The sequence below is a fragment of the Micromonas pusilla genome (genome assembly GCF_000151265.4).
Source record: "Micromonas pusilla CCMP1545 genomic scaffold MICPUCscaffold_16, whole genome shotgun sequence".
NCBI classification, from domain to species: domain Eukaryota; kingdom Viridiplantae; phylum Chlorophyta; class Mamiellophyceae; order Mamiellales; family Mamiellaceae; genus Micromonas; species Micromonas pusilla.
The window spans coordinates 556867-573321 of record NW_003315897.1 but is presented as its reverse complement, the minus strand read 5'-3'; the positions used below and the strand labels follow the sequence as shown (position 1 = coordinate 573321).

The following is a 16455-nucleotide window of genomic DNA, read 5'->3' as shown; positions in this document are numbered from 1 at the left end:
CGCGCCGTAACGCCCACCACGCCACCTCCCTCGCGAGTCAGGAGCTCCACGAGTCAACATCCGCCCATGCTGACGTCTCGCGTCTCCGCCCGCGCGGCCACACCTTCGTCGGCGTCACACTTCCCCCCCACCGTTCGTTCGGATACCCCAACGCGCACTGCACGTATCGACACCCTCCGATCACCTCGTCCACGTCCATGTGCGAGTGCCCGAAGACGTGACAGACGCTCCGAAGCTCCCTCACCTGCGCTCCGAGCTCCTCGCAGCCCATAACCTTGGACAGGCGCGGATGCCCGCGATACAGGCGCGGGTGCGGGATGAAGTGCGAGAAGGACACGACGTCGACGGAGCTCTCCGGGACCGCGGGAGGGACGCCGACGCGATCGAGGACGACGCGTTTCGTCCCAGCCGCGCCGATGCCTGAGCGCGTCGATCGGCAGGCAGGGTCAGTCAGGACAGTCGCGCGTCTGTCGTGTCTTCTGACTACCGTATCGGTCGAACGTCGTTCGTTGAAAGGGAAGCGGGCGCGCGAACGGGGTCGGGTCGCGCGGGAAGTAGTAGCCCTGCTGTAGACTCGTCGTCTCACCTTCGTTGCACCGCAGGAAGAAGTCCGCGATGCCTCTCGCGTGCGAGTTCCGCGGCTCGTTCGCGTACCCGATAGCGGGCGGCCAACAGCATCCGACGTCGAAGTGCTTCTCGCGCGAGGAGAACGTCTCGTCGTCCTCGCGGCCGTGGAACGAGTCCGTCGGATGGTCGCCGCCGTAGAAGGTGGACTTGTACCACGACTGCATCGGGAGGATCAACACGTCGTTCGGTGATTGGTCCGTGCTCGCCGCCGTCGTCGCAGCTGGCACGGTTTCATTGGATGGCGGAGTATTAGATTTCGCTAACGTGTCTTCCTTGGTCCGTCGCCTCGACCCGCCGATCTTCCCGAAGTAGTCCTCCTCCTCCTCGGACTCCGACGACTGAGACGCCTCCGGCGTTTCCTCCTCGAGCGCGCTTTTACCGCCCGCCGCGCCCGGAAGTATCGTCGGCGCGACGCGCACGCCGAGCGACGCGCACACGTCGACGATGTGCCGCAGCTTCCCGATCGAGTTCGCGGGGTGCCCGGCGTGGCTCCAGTCGTTCGGCGGCGCGGGCGACCACAGGTCGTGATTCCCCGGGACGTAAAACACCTCCTCGAACTTTGGGTCGTTCCGTACGAGCGAACGTCGGGGTGGAGTTGAAAGGCGTCAATTGTCTTTGAAAGGCGTCGAGGGCGGGTATTGAAAGCGAGGTGTGGGCGGAGAGAGACGGCGGCGAAAGTCCTTAAGAAACGGCGTTCACCACGCCAACGCGGTCGTATGGGGACCAGTGTGACATAGAACGCACCTTTTCTTTGAACGCTCGCAATGTGGCCGCGATGCAGTCGACCGCGGTCGCGACGTCCCCCGCGACGATCAGCGCGTGCCTCGGCGGGTACCTCGGCAGCCTCTTCGCCCAGCGCATGTTGTCCTTCATGTCCGCGTGGACGTCCGATATCGCGTGCACGGTCCACCTGCCGTCGCGCGAGTATCGATCGGCCGCGAACGAGGACGACGCGAACGAGGGCGGCGGCGGCAGCGCGCGGTTCGGCGGCGGCGCCTTCGCCGCCGCGTCGTTGATCGCGTTCACGATGAGGGAGTAGTACTCCGCGCGCGTCTCCACCGGCGCGGAGGACGCGGCGACGACGGGCGCGGACGCGGACCGGCGCATCGCGCGCGCGTCGCCGTCGTCGGAAGTCGTCGTCGCGGGAGTTGAATCGAATCTCGGAGGCGCCTCCCACGCGAGGGGGGGGGGCACGCAGTGGCGCGGCGCGGCGAGGCGCGGCGACGCGGGGTCTCCTCGCGAGGCGCGACGAAGGGGAGGACGGCGGCGACGACGACGGCGCGGGAGGTCGCGAGCGCGCGGGGGGTGCTGTGGTCGAAGCGACGACGTCGACGACGTCGACGTGACAAGGGAGAGCGAGAGGCGCGAGCGGCCGTTTCGGTGTCAGTTTCTAGGACCGGACGACGAGAAAGAGGCGACACCGCTCAGTGTCATCATTTACAAAACGCATCGTACTGTACCACGCACGACGGACGGTCCTCGAGCGCGCGCCGTCCACCGCCCGCGCGCGCGCCGATCCATCTCCGAAGGGTTGGTCGGTCGGTCGCGCGATATCATAAATCCACCCTCCCGTCCGTCCCTCTCGCCTCGGCGCCGAGGAGATGAGAGAAGACGGAAAAAAAAACCAAAACGCATTCATCCGCTCTCTTCTTCAATTTCTTCTCAGTGCACCGCGTCCACGACGAGCTTCCGCGTCTTCAGCGGCGACCACATCCACCGCTTGTAATACACCGCCTGCGTGAGCACCAACGCGAACATGAACATCACCTTCGCGCCCATGAGCTTCCGGTCGTCCGCCTCAGGGTCGTTCCATACAAAGCGACGAATGTCGGGGTGGAGTTCAAAGGCGTCAGAAGCGGAGTTGAAAGGCGTCGAGGTGTGTCGGGATTGAAAGCGAGGGACCCTGGGCGGAGAGAAAGGACGGCAAAAGTCCTTAAGAAACGGCGTTCACCACGCCAACGCGGTCGTATGGGGACCAGTGTGAATGCGAACGCACCTCCGGCTCCGCGGCCCACGCCAAAAACGTGGTCACGTCCTTCGCCATCTGCGTCTCCGTCGCGGGCGTGCCGTCGTCGTACTCCACGCCGCCGTCCACGAGCATCTTCGGCATCGCGATCGCGCCGCCCGGGAAGTACGGGTTGTAATGCAGCCCCTCGCGGATCTCGATCCCCGCGGGGGCCTCGCGGTACCCGAGGAGAAGAGAGAAGACGTAGTTTTGACCGTCGTGCCGCGCCTTGGTGATGAGCGAAAGGTCGGGCGGGTACGCGCCGTTGTTGGCGTAGCGCGCGCCCTCCTCGTTCGCGTACGGCGCCGGGAAGCTATCTGAGAGCTTCCCGGGGCGGTCGAACATCTCGCCGGTGTCGTCCGGGCCGTCCGTGACCTGGAGAGGGGGGGAGGGGCGAGGGATTGATTTCGTGAGCGGAGGTTTTGGTTTTGGTTTTTTTAACAGGCGAGTCCCGAGTCGAGTCGAGGCGCGCTGCGTGAACCGTGATCGGGGGTTCGTTCGGCCCCGGTTCGAACCGAACGATCTCTCCCAACGGAAAGGGAACAACCCTTCCCACCGTCCGCGATCGAACGGCGCGCGGCGCGATCGGCGGCGCGGGACGCCCCCCCGCGCGTCCGCGCGCGCCGATCGCGCGCCCTCCCGCCGCGGCGAACGATCGCGGCGCCGCGCGCGCGGGGGGAGAGAGAAGCGGGGAAGCGGGGCGACAGAGGCGTCGCGATGTGCCACGCGATCGATGACGTACCTCGATCTCTTCCGCGAGCGCCTTGACCTCCGCCTCGGTGTAGCACACGCCGACGAGGTTGCGATACGCCACGAGATTCAGAGAGTGGCACGCCGCGCAGACTTGCTGGTACACCTGATGCCCGCGGCGGATGGACGCGTGATCGTACGAGTCGAACATCCCCTCGTGCGGCCACGGCATCTGCGGCGAGTGCAGGCCGTGCTCCGCCTCGTCCGTCATCGCGACGGAGGAGAGGCCGAGCAGAGACGCGGACGCGGCCGCCATGGCTGCGAATCCGGAGGGCGCGCGCGGGGCGGCGGCGGGGGCGTCCGCGCGCGCGGCGGAGCGCGCGGCGCGCGACGCGAGCGTCGCCGCGAGTCGTGAGAACATGATCCGAAACGTCCGCGAGACGTCGCGGCGGGGCGCCGGCGGAGTGAAGGGTCGCGCGCGCGATCGCGGGCGGAAAAAACCTCGAGAAGACCAGACGCGCGCTGATTTTTTTTTTGGGATCTCGGCTCGTGGTTCGCTTCCCGAGGAAAAAAGCCACGACGGTCAGAACCTTCCGCGCGCCGGTCGCGTCGACGTCGCGCGGCGATCATGGCGAAGAAGGGACAGAAGGGACCGGGCAAGCCGTTCATCGAGTGGTGCGCGGAGAACGGGAAGCGCGGCGAGAGGCTCGCGAACGAGTTCCGCGAGGAGCTGCCGACGGAGCTGACGAAAGGGTCGCACTACAAGGCGAAGTGGAAGTGTTTGAAGTGCAAGCACGTGTGGCGGGCGCAGGTGTTCCACCGCACGACGAGCGACAAACCCCGCGGGTGCCCGAAGTGCGCGAATCATATGCCGCTGAGCAAGATGAACAACTTCCTCGCGTGGTGCGAGAAGAACGGCGAGCTCGGGAAGAAGCTGTCGCGCGAGTACGTCGATAAGGACAAGCCGCCGACGGCGGTGATGAAAGGGTCGCACTACAAGGTGAAGTGGAAGTGCAGCAGCGTCGAGTGCAAGCACGTGTGGCGGGCGGAGATGTGCCACCGCACGAGGAGCGTCAGACCCAGCGGGTGTCCGGCGTGCCACCCCCCCGGAGAAAACTTACGCAAGAAGCGTAAGCGCGTCGACTGAGGCGAGCGCAGACGACGACGACGACGACGACGACGACGACGACGACGACGACGAACGAACACCACGTACGAATGCATCACGCATCATTCATCACCCTCGCTCACTCTCTATCTCTCGCTCACGCCCGCGTCAGAACCCCCCGCTCGTGTCCAGCAGCCGGTTCCCCTCCGCGCAGCTCGCGCACCACCCGAGCGGGTGCTTCCCCACTTTCGCCAACTCCACCGGGTCCGCCGCCGCCGCCGCGTCGTCGGCCGCCTCTCTCTCCCCCGCCTCGACCGCGTCCCTCGTGCTCGCGCCGCACCGCGGACACACCATCTCCCGCCGCGCCTCCGCAGCCTCGGGCCACGACCCGCCGTTGCCGTAGTTCCTCGCGACGACGCCGTCGCGCACGTCCGCGAGCACCGCCTGGAAGCCTCGCTCTCTCGCCGTCTCCCGCCCACGCTTCAGGGTCGAGGGTCCGTACGAGCGATGATATCGGGGTGGAGTTGAAAGGCGTCAGAAGCGGAGTTGAAAGGCGTCGAGGGCGGGCGTTGAAAGCGAGGGACCCTGGGAGGAGAGACACGCCGGGAGAGAAAGTCCTTAAGGATCGGCGTTCACCACGCCGACGGGGTCGTATGGGGACCAGTGTGAGATAGAACGCGCCTTCACCTTGTCGACGAGCGTCTCGAGGCCGTCCTTGACGCCCTTCTCCTTCTTCGCGCGCTTGATCTCGTTCGCCTTCTTCATCTCCTCGAACGGGTTCCGGAACGGCGCCATCGCGATCGACGGGGTCGAAAGACGCCGCGCGCGGGGCGAGCCGCGTCGCGACGACGTCGCGACGTCGGCATAGGTATTATCATCCCCGGCGTGCGATCCACGACGATACGACAGCGGGGCCGCGACGCCGCGCGTCGTCGCCGTCGTCGTCGCCGCCGCCTTCATCGCGCGCGTTCCGCCGCAGGATGCGGAGGCGCGCGTCGTCGTCGTCGGCGGCGGCGGCGTCATCGCGTTTCCGAGACCGCGGGGTGCACGCGCCGGCGAGGAGGTCGCGCGATGCCAAGTGGCAGCCCAGGCGGAAACAAGATCCGGGACGTTGAAAAGGAAAAGCCGCGGCCAGAGCCAGATCCTCCAAACGTCGCCCGCGCGATCACCATGCCGCGCCCGACGCCGCCCCCCCAAACGCGCGGCGCCGGCGCGCCGCGCCGCCTCGCGATCCTCCTCCTCTCCCTCCTCGCGCTCGCCGCGCTCGCGCCGACGCCCGCGCGCGCCAAGGTGGAGACGGGCACGCTCAAGCTCGACTCCGTGACGACGGAGCACACCATCGCGAAGTTTGGCACCGGCAACGACGGCCCGGGCGAGCTCGTCCTCAAGCTCACGACGGCGAAGCGCGGGTGGGAGCGCGGGACGCACCAGCTGCGTTTGATGCTGTTCAAGAACCGCAAGTACGCCAAGTGGAAGGCGGCGATCGCGAAGGGATCGCTGTGCGACGTCCGCAACAGGCTCGCGGACGTGACCAAAGTTGTCGACCTGCCGCATCCGCTCGCGACGCACAGCGGGCACGGGTTCGAGTACTTCGAGGACCCGGAGACGGGGCGGTCGTACCGCGTGAACAAGGACAATCCGGAGGACGTGGAGTGGAGGGACCCGAACAACCACACGGAGGGGCCGCTCGATCGCGTGATCCATCGAGAGACGGAGGCGCGTTCAATGTCATCACACTGGTCCCCATACGACCGCGTTCGCGTGGTGAACGCCGATCCTTAAGGACTCTGCCCGGCGCATCTCTCCGCCCAGGGTCCCTCGCTTTCAATCCCGACGCACCTCGACACCTCCTTTCAACTCCGCTTCTGACGCCTTTCAACTCCACCCCGACGTTCAATAGATTCGAGTCGAGCTGCGGCACTTCAAGCGTCAATCGCGCAAGGCTCGGCGACGCGGCGACCCGAGAGAGGACAAAGCCACGCACTGGTTCGCGGTGATCTCCGACTGCGCGATGGAGAACTACGACGCGCACCCGCCGCCGATGCACTACGAGCTGAACATGTTCGCCGCGGACGGCAATCACCTCCCCGCCGACATCTTGGGCGCGTCCACGTGATTTGATTCACGCCGGTTCCCGTACGACCGCGTTCGCGTCGTGAACTTCATTCCTTGAGGACTTTTGCAGTCGTTCTGTTTCTCTCCGCACACCACCCCACGGTTAATCCCAATCCCGACACACCTCGTCGCCTTTCAACTCCGCTTCTGACGCGCCTTTCAAACTCCCTCCACCCCGACTTGTTCGCTTTCAAAGGCATGGGCAAGCTCTACTGGCTCATCTTCCTCGCGCTCGCGGGCGCCGCGCCCGGCGGGCTGTGGCTCGCGTCCAACCAGTACCGCCGGCTCGGGCGCGTGCATATCCTGACCGTCATGGTCTTCGCCGCGTACGGCCTGCAGACGACCAGCGTCGCGCTCGAGCTGATGCATCTGGGCGTGTACTCGAAAGACGGGAAGGGGTTGCAGTGGCGGCACACGTTTTTCGCCGCCGACTTCGCCGCGGAGACGATGCAGGCGCGTTCTATCTCACACTGGTCCCCATACGACCGCGTCGGCGTCGTGAACGCCGTTCCTTGAGGACTTTTCCCGTCGTCTCTCTCCGCCCAGGGTCCCTCGGTTTCAATCCCCGACCTCGACGCCTTTCAACTCCATCTGACGCCTTTCAACTCCACCCCCGCAGGGCGCGTCGGAGCTGATCACGTCGCTGACGCTGCTGTTCCTCGCGTGCGGGTGGACGACGGTGACGGTCGGGTCTGTGACGAGTCGGCTCGTGGGGAGCTTGGAGAGCGGCGTCGGCGGCGCGAACGCGGCGACGGCGGCGGCGGCGGCGGCGGGCGGCGCCGCCGGACTCAAGGCGCTCTCGGGGAAGAGAGGCGGCGGCGCCGAGCTCGGGAAGAAGCTCCGGAAGGACGTCCCGGAGGTGGCCGCCGCGGTCGTCAAGGGGATTTTCACGGACGGCGACGGGCCGGAGGTGAAGCGTCGCGTCGGCGCCGTCGCGGGCGCGCTGCGAGAGCCCGCGCGACTCGTCGGCGTGACGGGTCGCGCGCCCGGTCGCTCGTGGCGCCAGTCGCTGGACGCGAGCTCGTTCGCGATGTTCCTCTTCGTGTTTATCCACATGTACCTCGAGATCGCGTCTCGGAGGTTCACGGACGACTTCTCCGCGTTCCACGACCACGCGCACTGGCCCGGGTACTGCTTAGTGCTCCTGCGTCTGTGCGTCGCGGCGGTGTTTTACGTCGGCGGCAGGAGCGCGTCTCGGCTCGCGGAGAGCCAGGACCGGTCGACGGCGAAGTTTTTGAAACGCCTGGACGTCGTCGGTTTAACGTGGCTCCTCGCGTTCCCGTTCCTCGTGTGCACGGCGTGGATCTTGACGCCGATGACGCGGCACCGGTACGTCGTCGGCGGCGTCGCGTTGTTGCAGTGCGCGTCGTCGCTGGGGCTGGGGTGGCTCGTACTCGCGTCGGAGAAGTTTCTGTCGCTCAGCACGGTGGCGCCGCGGTCGTCGAGCGCGGCGAACGTGCTGGGCGCGCGGGGGTTCGCGGCGAAGCTCGCGGTGGATTAAGATTAAGCGATTAAGCGCGCGATCGATCGATGAGAGAGCGTTTGTAACGAACGGGCGAGGACGACGATCCTCGAACGAACGAATGAAATCAAATCAAATCAAATCGTCGTCGTCGCGAACGAACGCGGTCAGTCCACCTCGGCGTCGAGGCCGAACCTCCCGACGACGACCGTGAAATCCTGCTGCTCGCCCTCGCGCAGGTACGTCACCTGCGTCGACGCGTCACCGTCGCCGGCGCCCGCGCCCGCGCCCCCTCCGTCTCCGGCCTTCTTCTTCTTCCTCCTTTTTCTCTCCGCCGCCGCCGCCGCCGCGTCCGCGTCCGCGTCGGCGTCCTCCTCCTCCTCCTCCTCCTCCTCCTCCTCGGCACCCTCCTCCTCCTCGGCACCCTCCTCCGCCACGACTTCCTCCGCCATCTTCGTCACCATCCTCACGAACGTGTACGTCCCCTCCATCGTCCCGCACGGCGTACGCATCGGACACGCGCTCGCGTATTCGAACGTCTGACCCGGGAGTTGAAAGGCGTCAGAAGCGGAGTTGAAAGGCGTCGATGGCGGGGATTGAAACCGAGGGATGGGCGGAGAGATGCGCCGGCAAAAGTCCTTGAGGATCGGCGTTCACCACGCCAACTCGGTCGTATGGGAACCAGTGTATAGAACGCACCTGACCCGGGAGCAACACCGGCTGCTCGCCGATGACGCCGGGGCCCTTCACCTCGTCCACGTGCCCGTCGTCGTCCTTGATGATCCAGTGGCGGTCGCGCAGCTGCACGATCTCGCTCGACGTGTTGGTTATCCGCACCGAGTACGCGAAGAAGTACTGGTTCGAGGACGGGTCGGAGCGCGACGCGACGTACTGCGAGTGCACGCGGACGTTGACGCCCTCGGTGGTCTCGTCGCTCTCGCACGGCACTGGGGGTTTCCGTCGCGGCGGTTTCGGCGCGGGCGGCGGCGTCAGCGCCGCGATCTCGTCCCTGTGCTTCGCCGCGTCCTCGTAGCGCTCTTCCTCGATCGCGGCGTTCATCTTGAGCGTCGCGACGAACAGCGGGTCGGCGTTCTGGAGCTCGGTCAGCTCGTCGCGGAGCTTCGACGCGGTCTCGAAATCCTCCGCGGCGACCGCGGCGTCCATGCGCTCTCGCACGTCGTTCCGCGCCTCGAGCGAGATCTGAAGTTTCGCGCGCGCCTCCACGTTCGCGGCCTCGTCGTCGGGCGACGGCGCCGCCGGGGAGGAGGAGGAGAAGGAGGAGGAGGAGGGATCGCCCGGCGCCTTGGACGACTTGGACGACGCCTTCTTCGCGTCGCTCTTTGGGTTTTCCGGGTTGTCCGCGGGCAATCCCGAGGGGGACACCGCGCGCGTCTTGACGCGCGCGCCGCGCCGCGTCGTCGCGCCGCGGCGCGAGCGGTCCGCGGCGACGCGGCCGCGCGTCGCGGGGGTGACCCACCGTGCGACGGCGACGGTGGTCATCGTCGGTCGTCGCGGGAGGGGGCGCGCGTGATGCAATGCCCCCACGGCCGCGTCGAAAAGCGCGCACTCGTCGCATTCTGTTTCGTGGCTCGAACGAGATTAAAAGTGTTTCACCCATCCATCGGTTTCAACACTTGATCGCGTCCCATTTCAACTGACCGATGAACTTTTTTTGGTCCTGAATCGCTCCGAGATTCGGTTGGCAATCTGCCTCGTCAGCTCTGCCGCTGCCGAACCGCGCGCGCTCGGAAGGCGCATTGCGCTCGGCGCGGTCTCTCGCGTCCGCGCGCCCCCGACGGGATGACGTCCATCGCGACCTCGCGCGTCGTCGCGCCGGTCGGTCGCGGCCGCGTCGGCGACCGCGCGCGGCGCGCGCGCGCGCCGCGCGCGGCCGTCGCGAACGCCGCGCGCGGCCGAGACGCGGCGGCAGCCGCGACGACGACGTTTTCGTCGTCGTCGTCGTCGTCCGCGATCATCGCCGTCCGCGGCGACGTCGCGACGAGCGCCGTGAACCGCCGCGAGGCGACCCTCGCGACCGCGGCGACGATGGCCGCCCTCTTCGCTCCCGAGCCCGCGGTGCGCGCGCTTTCGACGCCATCGCGTCTCGACCCCGCGGCGTCGTCCCGCGCGCGCGTCGCGTCGCGTCGACACAGAGACCGCAGCGCATCTCAGCTGACAAAAACAATCCAAAATAATGTATTCACCCCGCTCCCTTCTCCCTCCTCTTCGCAGCTCGCGACCCCCCCGCGCCAGACTATGCAAGTCCCGGAGTCGGACTACAAGCCCATCCCCGGCACGAACCCGCCGATCATGTACGCGGACGTCAAGGGCGGGAGCGGATCGGAGGGCGGCGTCAAGCCCGGTCAGGCGCGTCCCATCTCACGCCGGTTCCCATCCGACCGCGTAGGCGTGGTGAACGCCGATCCTTTAGGCCTTTTGCCGGCGTGTCTCTCCGCCCAGCTCTCGATGGTTTCAATCCCCGACCTCGACGCCTTTCAACTCCGCTTCTGACGCCTTTCAACTCCCCCCCGATATCATCGCTCGCATGGAACGGCCCGGTCAGCGCGTCGCCGTCCACTTCGACGTCAAGTTTCGAAGGCTCACCATCGCGACGTCGCGGCAGGGCGCGGGCGTCACGGGGGGCACGCCGTACGGGTTCACGGTCGGCACGCCCGCGGGGACACCGGGCGGGCCGTTCATCAAAGCCCTGAACGAGGGGATCAAGGGCATGGGCCCGGGGCAGTTTCGGAGGCTCATAGTGCCGCCCGAGTACGCGTACGGGAACCAGCAGGTGCGTTCTGTACAAACGTTTTTCACCCACCGCTCGGTTTCAACATTTAAACGCATGGGTCCCTTTCAACTGACCGGTGAACCGTTTTTGTATGGAACGACCCTGTCATCAGGTGCAAGAGATTCCCCCGAACGCGACGCTGACTATCGACTTGGAGCTTCTCAGCATCGCCGCGAGGGCGTGAGCGAGCGAGGCGCGCGAGGGAGGAGGAGGGAACGCGCGGCGCGACGCGCGCGCTCGTGTGATATGATACGTTATGATGAGGTTAAGATCACCGTACTGTACGTATGTCGTCAGTCAATGCGTTTCTTTTCATTCTCAAGTTCAGCTACGCCTTTCTCTTCATAGCTAGAAGGGTCTCGTCAGAATTGGTTGCCTAAGACGCGCGCTCGCTCTGGCGATCGCGCGCGTCTGATAATCATCTCCGTCTACAGGGGCCCGCCCGTCCGTCGTCGCCAGCCGTGGGCCAGTCCCCCTATCTCCTCTCTTCTCTTCCGTCTCTCCTCTCCTCTCTATCATTTTCATTTCAAACAATCATGCATTTTCGCCAGAATTCATTCGCTCCGCCCGCCCGGCCGCCTCACTTCTTCCCGCCCGCCGCCCTCGTGACGATGTCGTTCACGAAGGCGTCCGAGAACTTCTTATCCCGCGTGAAATCGCGCATGTGCAGGATCGGCACGCACCCGCGCGCGGCGACGGACTTCTCCCCTTCTTTGGCGGCGGCGTACTTTTTCGGCTCCATCGGCGCGAGCGTCGCGGCGCCCCCCTCCGTCCCCACGCGCGCGCACACTCGCATCAGCGCGTCCAGGGAGTTCATCTTCATGTACGGGCACGACGCGCAGCCGCCCTCGCTGGAGCACCCCTCGCCGCCGGCGGGACCGGGGACGACGGCGAGCCCGCCGATGGACGGCGCTTGCGTCTCGCCCGTCGCGGTCACCGCGTCGGCGGAGACGGGGAAGACGATCTCGCACTCGACGTCCGGGACGCCGTCCGCCTTGGCCTTTTTCAGCCGCGCTTGCGCCGCGCGCACGATGGACGTGACCATACCGGTCTCGGTGCCCAGTACGAAAGATAAACGCTCGCCGTTGGGGTGTTTTCGCGCGATCGCGTCGTCCACGCGGTCGACGACGAAATCCAAGATGTTCTTCGTCGAGCCCACCACGCCCATGTCGCGCTCGCGCTTCGCCTCCATCGCGAGCTTGAACATCTCCCCGGGCACCTCGAAGTGCGCCGTCTGGTACGCGTCGCCGTAAAACTTCCGCACCGTGTCGCACACGTCCCCGCCGAACATGTGGTGCACCATGCACGTGCCGTCCTGGAAGTACCGCAGCCGCGGCAGCAGCGCTTTGATCGTCGCGCGCGAGTGCGCGGGATGCACCGCGGCTACCTCCTCATCCGTCCACGTCGACATCATGGTGAACAACTCCGCGAGGTTCCCGCCCATGTACGTGTCCGGGCCGTAGAAGATGTTCACGCCGGGAACCTGCGCGGCGGCCTGAAGCACCGTCTGCACGACGTTACTGGACGTGCACGTCACCGTGGGCACGATGGCGTCCGCGTTCGCTTTTGTGTCCAACGCGGTGTTGATGTAGATGACGTGCACCGCGTTCTCCACGCCGTCGGCGGCGGCGAGGTACTCGTAGTACGCGTCCGACTGCGCCGCCTCCGCCAGCGAGCACCCGATGTCCTCCGCGGCCATGCGGTACACCTTCGCGTCCGCGTGCCCGGCGTCGTCGAGGATCGCTCGGACGTTTTCCGACATGAAGTCGACGCCGAGGACGCAGACGGCGTCGCAGCCGGCTTCCACCATCTTAACCGCGGCGTCCGCCATGACGAGCGAATCGGAGATGAACACGTGTTCGTACTCTTTCGCGGCGGCCATCAGCACGCCTTGGACCTGCGGGTCCATGTAGAAGTGCGCGACGACGCCGATCTTTTTAGCCTTCAGCTCCTTCACGAGCGCCGCGACCGCCTCGGCGTCGGGTTCGAGGTAATTCGCCTGCGCCTCCGCGAACGGCCCTCGCGCTTCGATGCCGTCCGCGGTGACGAGCAGCGACGGGAACGGCATCGCGTCTCGCCCGTCCCTCAGCAGTCGCGTCTGTTTCTTCACCGACTCGAGCATGTTGCGAAACCCGTTGGCGCGAGACCGCGGCAGCGCGGAGGCGCCCAGACCGAGGTCCTTCACGACGTCGTCGTCCACGCCGAGGACGTCCTCGGGGGAGAGCCCGCCGAGGCCCGCCGCGAGGACGCCCGCGAACCCGGTCGTGATCTGCGCGTCGCTGTGTCCGCGGAGGAGGACTTTGCCGTCCGCGTCGAGCGAGACGTCGATCCACGCTTGCGACGTGCAGCCCATGACGCGGTTCGACGGCGCGCGGTCCGACTCCGGGAGCGCGGGGAGGTCGCCGCCGCGGGCGATGAGCGCCTTGAGCTTCTCGGAGACGTCCTTCTCCGCGGCGACGGCGCCGGCGACGGATCGTAGCTTTTCGTTCCCCAGATTATTCGCGGCGGATCGCTCCGTGGAGACGGCGCGGATCGCGCGATCGACGTTCCGCCGCGCGACGCGCTTGGCGACGACGCGCGCGCGGAGCCCCGCGATCGGGGCGGAGGACATCGCGCTCGAGGATTGCATGTCGGGTACCACGGGTGGCTCCGGGTGGGCGGCGCGCAGTGGGTGACGTCGGCACGTCGCCGCCGCTTTAAAACGAAAAAGCGAACTCGACGCCGCCACGTGTTTCATCCACCGCTCAGTTTCAACATTTGATCGCGCCCCCTTTCAACTGACCGGTAACCGGTGAACTTTTTTTGTAGGAACGCCTCAAAAAAACCCGATTACCCGAACCACGTCGTCGCGGCGCGGCGCACTTCGTCGGCCGTCGCCCGCGGCCGTCCGAAGATGGCGTCCTCGTTCGATGAGATCTTCTCCCGACCGCACCACGAGTTTGAATGGAAGGAGAACGTCACGCCGCTCGCGAGCGCGCGCGTCGTCGCGTGCGTCGTCGTCGCCTACGTCCTCGCCGCGATCTGGCTGAAGCGATCGATGCGCGGGCGCAAAATCAAATCGCTGTGGGTGATCCCTTCCGCGCACAACGCGATCTTATGCTTCTGGAGCCTCGCCATGTTCATCGGGACGGCGGTCGCGATGAAGAAAGAGCTGATCAAGCGTAAGGGCGACGCCGATTGGATGCTGTGCTTCGACCCGCGGACGTACAAGAGCGCCAAGGGGTCGCTGTTCTACTGGAGCTACGTCTATTACTTAAGCAAATTCTACGAGCTCCTGGACACCGCGCTCCTCGTCTTGAAAGGCCGCCCGCTGACGTTCCTGCACGTGTTTCACCACGCGCTCGTGCTCGTGATGACATACCTCTGGCTCTCGAGCGTGCAGAGCCTCCAGCACGTCGCGCTGTTGACGAACACCGCGATCCACGTCGTGATGTACGCCTACTACTTCCTCACGACGCTCGGGTGCGTTCTATTACCACACTGGTCCCCATACGACCGCGTTGGCGTGGTGAACGCCGATCCTTAAGGACTTCGCCCGGCGCATCTCTACGCCCACCCCTCGGTTTCAATCCCGACACACCTCGACGCCTTTCAACTCCACCCCTGACGCCTTTCAACTCCAACCCGATATCACCGCTCGTATAGATTTCGCCCGCGGTGGAAGGCGCTGCTCACCAGGGCGCAGATCGTTCAGTTCGTCTTCTCGTTCGCGTGCTCCGTGCCGTTCGTCAGGATGCATCGCGCGTCGAAGCGCGGGTGCCGCGGGTACGACGCGTGGTGCTTCAACGCGTTCTTCAACGCCGCGTTGCTCGCGTTGTTTATTCAATTTTCGAGAAGGACGTATCGTACTAATAATAAGGACGCCGCGGGGGGGAAGAAGACGCGCGCCGGGGGGGCGACGGGCGACGGGGGGCGGGGGGAGTGGGGCGCGATCGCGGCCGCGGCCGCGGCACCGACGGCGTCCGGGTCCGGGTCCTCCGCGAGGCGCCGGCGGTGACGCGAGGGATGTCGCGTTCGGCGGGCGGGGCGGTCAATATATGTAGTACCTTCGGTATGTTTCAATTTTTTAGGGATCGCGTCGCGCGTATCGTACGTATACGCGCCGTCGCTCGCTCGCGCCGTCCATCAGATCAGTCGACGTACATCTGCTTCTTCGTGACGTCTCGGATGTCCTTGCTGTACTCCGCGTTCCGCGTGAACGGGTTCCCGTGCGCTCCCGTCCAGTCCCTCGTCCCGAAAAAGTTATCGTTTGGGTACGCGCCCTTCTCGTGCTTTTGCGCGTAGATGGAGTGCGGCAACGACGGCACGTACGCGTGCCCGCCGCCCCCCGGCGCGCGCTTCGATCGAATCGCGTCGATCTGCGACTTGTCGCAGTACCCCGCCTCCGCGCGGAAGTCGTTATCGCACGCCTCCGGCGGTATCGGCGTCATGTCCTGCGTGTACATCACGCGCGCGCCGATCTTCGCGCCCGCGAGATCGTGCTCCACGAAGCTCGCGGCGCACGTCGTCGCCTCGAACGCGGCGTTGAAGTCGTGCGTCTTCGTCTCCGGCGCGTCCTCCTCCGCGTACGTCCGCGCGGCCTCCTCCTCCATCGCGGCGAGCGCCGCGGCGGTCCTCGCGCCGTGGTGGCCCGTCGTCTGAGGGCCGTTCCATACAAGCGATGATGTCGGGGTGGAGTTCAAAGGCGTCAGATGGGAGTTGAAAGGCGTCGCGGTGTGTCGGGATTGAAAGCGAGGGGTGGGCGGAGAGAAAGGACGGCAAAAGTCCTCAAGGATCGGCGTTCACCACGCCGACGCGGTCGTATGGGGACCAGTGTATCGAACGCGCCTGGACGTACGAGCGCAATTTTTCGTCGCGCGCCGAGGGCGGTTGGAACTGCCGCCGCGAGCTCGCGCGCCAGTCCGCGCTCTCCAGGCGGGCGGAGTGCGCGACGACGCGCGGGTGCGTCTCGAACGGCGCGCGCGTCGCGGTCTTCGCGTACACGGAGTCGTCCGTCGGGTCGTCCTTCGGGACCCATCCCTGGCGACAAGTGGGGAGGAGGACGGAGGGAGGAGGGATTGAATTATTTATCGGAAGAACTCTATTTTTCAACGAATGCGTTGGGACCCCTCCTGTCGCGGACGACGACCGACGCGACGCCGACGAGACGCGAGCGCGAGCGCGATCGAACCGCGCCGCACCTCGTATCGAAATATCCCCGTGTCCGCCTCGAGCGCGCGCTCCTCGACCCAGTTCCCCACGAGCGTCCCGCGGAGCGCGTTCTTGTTGTACCCGGCGTGCGGGTTGCCGTCGCGAACCATCGCTGGTGGTGCCCCTCTTCAGTTCCTCTTCTAATCTAAAACGAGCGGCGACGACGACGACGACGGCGACGCGCGAGGTTCGCTTCGCGCGCGACGCCGCCCCCTCGGTCGCGGTCGCGACGCGCGCTCGAGCGCGGCGGCGGAGGCGAAGGCGGACGGTGGACGAGCGCGAGCGCGAGGCGTGGGGCGCCCGGCGCGACTGCCGGGGAAGTCGCGACGGAAGTGGACGAAATAGTCGAGGACTCGAGGTCGAGTTCTTTACAAAAGTTTTTCACCCACCGCTCGGTTTCAACATTTGATCGTGTCTCCTTTCAACTGACCGGTGAACTATTTTTGTATGGAAGGCCCTCAGGCATT

General features: G+C 66.1%; 11 protein-coding genes across 11 annotated transcripts; 4 read left to right on the top strand and 7 right to left on the bottom strand.

The window, feature by feature from the left end:
• Positions 1-37: 37 nt before the first annotated feature.
• On the bottom strand, positions 38-1734 carry MICPUCDRAFT_43305 (uncharacterized protein; the record flags this gene model as incomplete). Its single annotated transcript, XM_003064020.1, has 3 exons — positions 38-420; positions 587-1184; positions 1372-1734. The coding sequence occupies 3 exons, from the start codon at positions 1732-1734 to the stop codon at positions 38-40; spliced, it is 1344 nt and encodes a 447-aa protein (XP_003064066.1).
• Positions 1735-2041: 307 nt separating this feature from the next.
• On the bottom strand, positions 2042-3652 carry MICPUCDRAFT_49131 (uncharacterized protein). The gene is made up of 3 exons (XM_003064019.1): positions 3375-3652; positions 2624-3007; positions 2042-2424 (listed from the first exon to the last, which is right to left on the bottom strand). The coding sequence occupies exons 1-3, from the start codon at positions 3636-3638 to the stop codon at positions 2290-2292; spliced, it is 783 nt and encodes a 260-aa protein (XP_003064065.1). The 5' UTR covers positions 3639-3652; the 3' UTR covers positions 2042-2289.
• A 298-nt stretch (positions 3653-3950) lies between these two features.
• Positions 3951-4469, top strand: MICPUCDRAFT_54046 (uncharacterized protein; the record flags this gene model as incomplete). Its single annotated transcript, XM_003064204.1, has 1 exon — positions 3951-4469. The coding sequence occupies one exon, from the start codon at positions 3951-3953 to the stop codon at positions 4467-4469; it is 519 nt and encodes a 172-aa protein (XP_003064250.1).
• Positions 4470-4598: 129 nt separating this feature from the next.
• Positions 4599-5225, bottom strand: MICPUCDRAFT_54045 (uncharacterized protein; the record flags this gene model as incomplete). The annotated part of the gene is made up of 2 exons (XM_003064018.1): positions 4599-4910; positions 5067-5225. The coding sequence occupies 2 exons, from the start codon at positions 5223-5225 to the stop codon at positions 4599-4601; spliced, it is 471 nt and encodes a 156-aa protein (XP_003064064.1).
• Positions 5226-6743: 1518 nt separating this feature from the next.
• MICPUCDRAFT_43302 (uncharacterized protein) lies at positions 6744-8046 on the top strand (the record flags this gene model as incomplete). Its single annotated transcript, XM_003064203.1, has 2 exons — positions 6744-7052; positions 7165-8046. The coding sequence occupies 2 exons, from the start codon at positions 6744-6746 to the stop codon at positions 8044-8046; spliced, it is 1191 nt and encodes a 396-aa protein (XP_003064249.1).
• Positions 8047-8085: 39 nt separating this feature from the next.
• On the bottom strand, positions 8086-9507 carry MICPUCDRAFT_54043 (uncharacterized protein; the record flags this gene model as incomplete). The annotated part of the gene is made up of 2 exons (XM_003064017.1): positions 8086-8546; positions 8707-9507. 2 exons carry the CDS (start codon positions 9505-9507, stop codon positions 8175-8177), a joined length of 1173 nt encoding a protein of 390 aa, XP_003064063.1. The 3' UTR covers positions 8086-8174.
• A 300-nt stretch (positions 9508-9807) lies between these two features.
• MICPUCDRAFT_54042 (uncharacterized protein) lies at positions 9808-10848 on the top strand (the record flags this gene model as incomplete). The annotated part of the gene is made up of 4 exons (XM_003064202.1): positions 9808-10083; positions 10240-10476; positions 10571-10701; positions 10767-10848. The coding sequence occupies 4 exons, from the start codon at positions 9808-9810 to the stop codon at positions 10846-10848; spliced, it is 726 nt and encodes a 241-aa protein (XP_003064248.1).
• A 58-nt stretch (positions 10849-10906) lies between these two features.
• On the bottom strand, positions 10907-13411 carry MICPUCDRAFT_54041 (uncharacterized protein; the record flags this gene model as incomplete). Its single annotated transcript, XM_003064016.1, has 2 exons — positions 11409-13411; positions 10907-11077 (listed from the first exon to the last, which is right to left on the bottom strand). Exons 1-2 carry the CDS (start codon positions 13407-13409, stop codon positions 10907-10909), a joined length of 2172 nt encoding a protein of 723 aa, XP_003064062.1. The 5' UTR covers positions 13410-13411.
• A 280-nt stretch (positions 13412-13691) lies between these two features.
• On the top strand, positions 13692-14795 carry MICPUCDRAFT_54040 (uncharacterized protein; the record flags this gene model as incomplete). Its single annotated transcript, XM_003064201.1, has 2 exons — positions 13692-14260; positions 14444-14795. The coding sequence occupies 2 exons, from the start codon at positions 13692-13694 to the stop codon at positions 14793-14795; spliced, it is 921 nt and encodes a 306-aa protein (XP_003064247.1).
• A 38-nt stretch (positions 14796-14833) lies between these two features.
• Positions 14834-15390, bottom strand: MICPUCDRAFT_54039 (uncharacterized protein; the record flags this gene model as incomplete). Its single annotated transcript, XM_003064015.1, has 1 exon — positions 14834-15390. One exon carries the CDS (start codon positions 15388-15390, stop codon positions 14929-14931), a length of 462 nt encoding a protein of 153 aa, XP_003064061.1. The 3' UTR covers positions 14834-14928.
• A 495-nt stretch (positions 15391-15885) lies between these two features.
• On the bottom strand, positions 15886-16098 carry MICPUCDRAFT_54038 (uncharacterized protein; the record flags this gene model as incomplete). The annotated part of the gene is made up of 1 exon (XM_003064014.1): positions 15886-16098. One exon carries the CDS (start codon positions 16096-16098, stop codon positions 15886-15888), a length of 213 nt encoding a protein of 70 aa, XP_003064060.1.
• Positions 16099-16455: the final 357 nt, after the last annotated feature.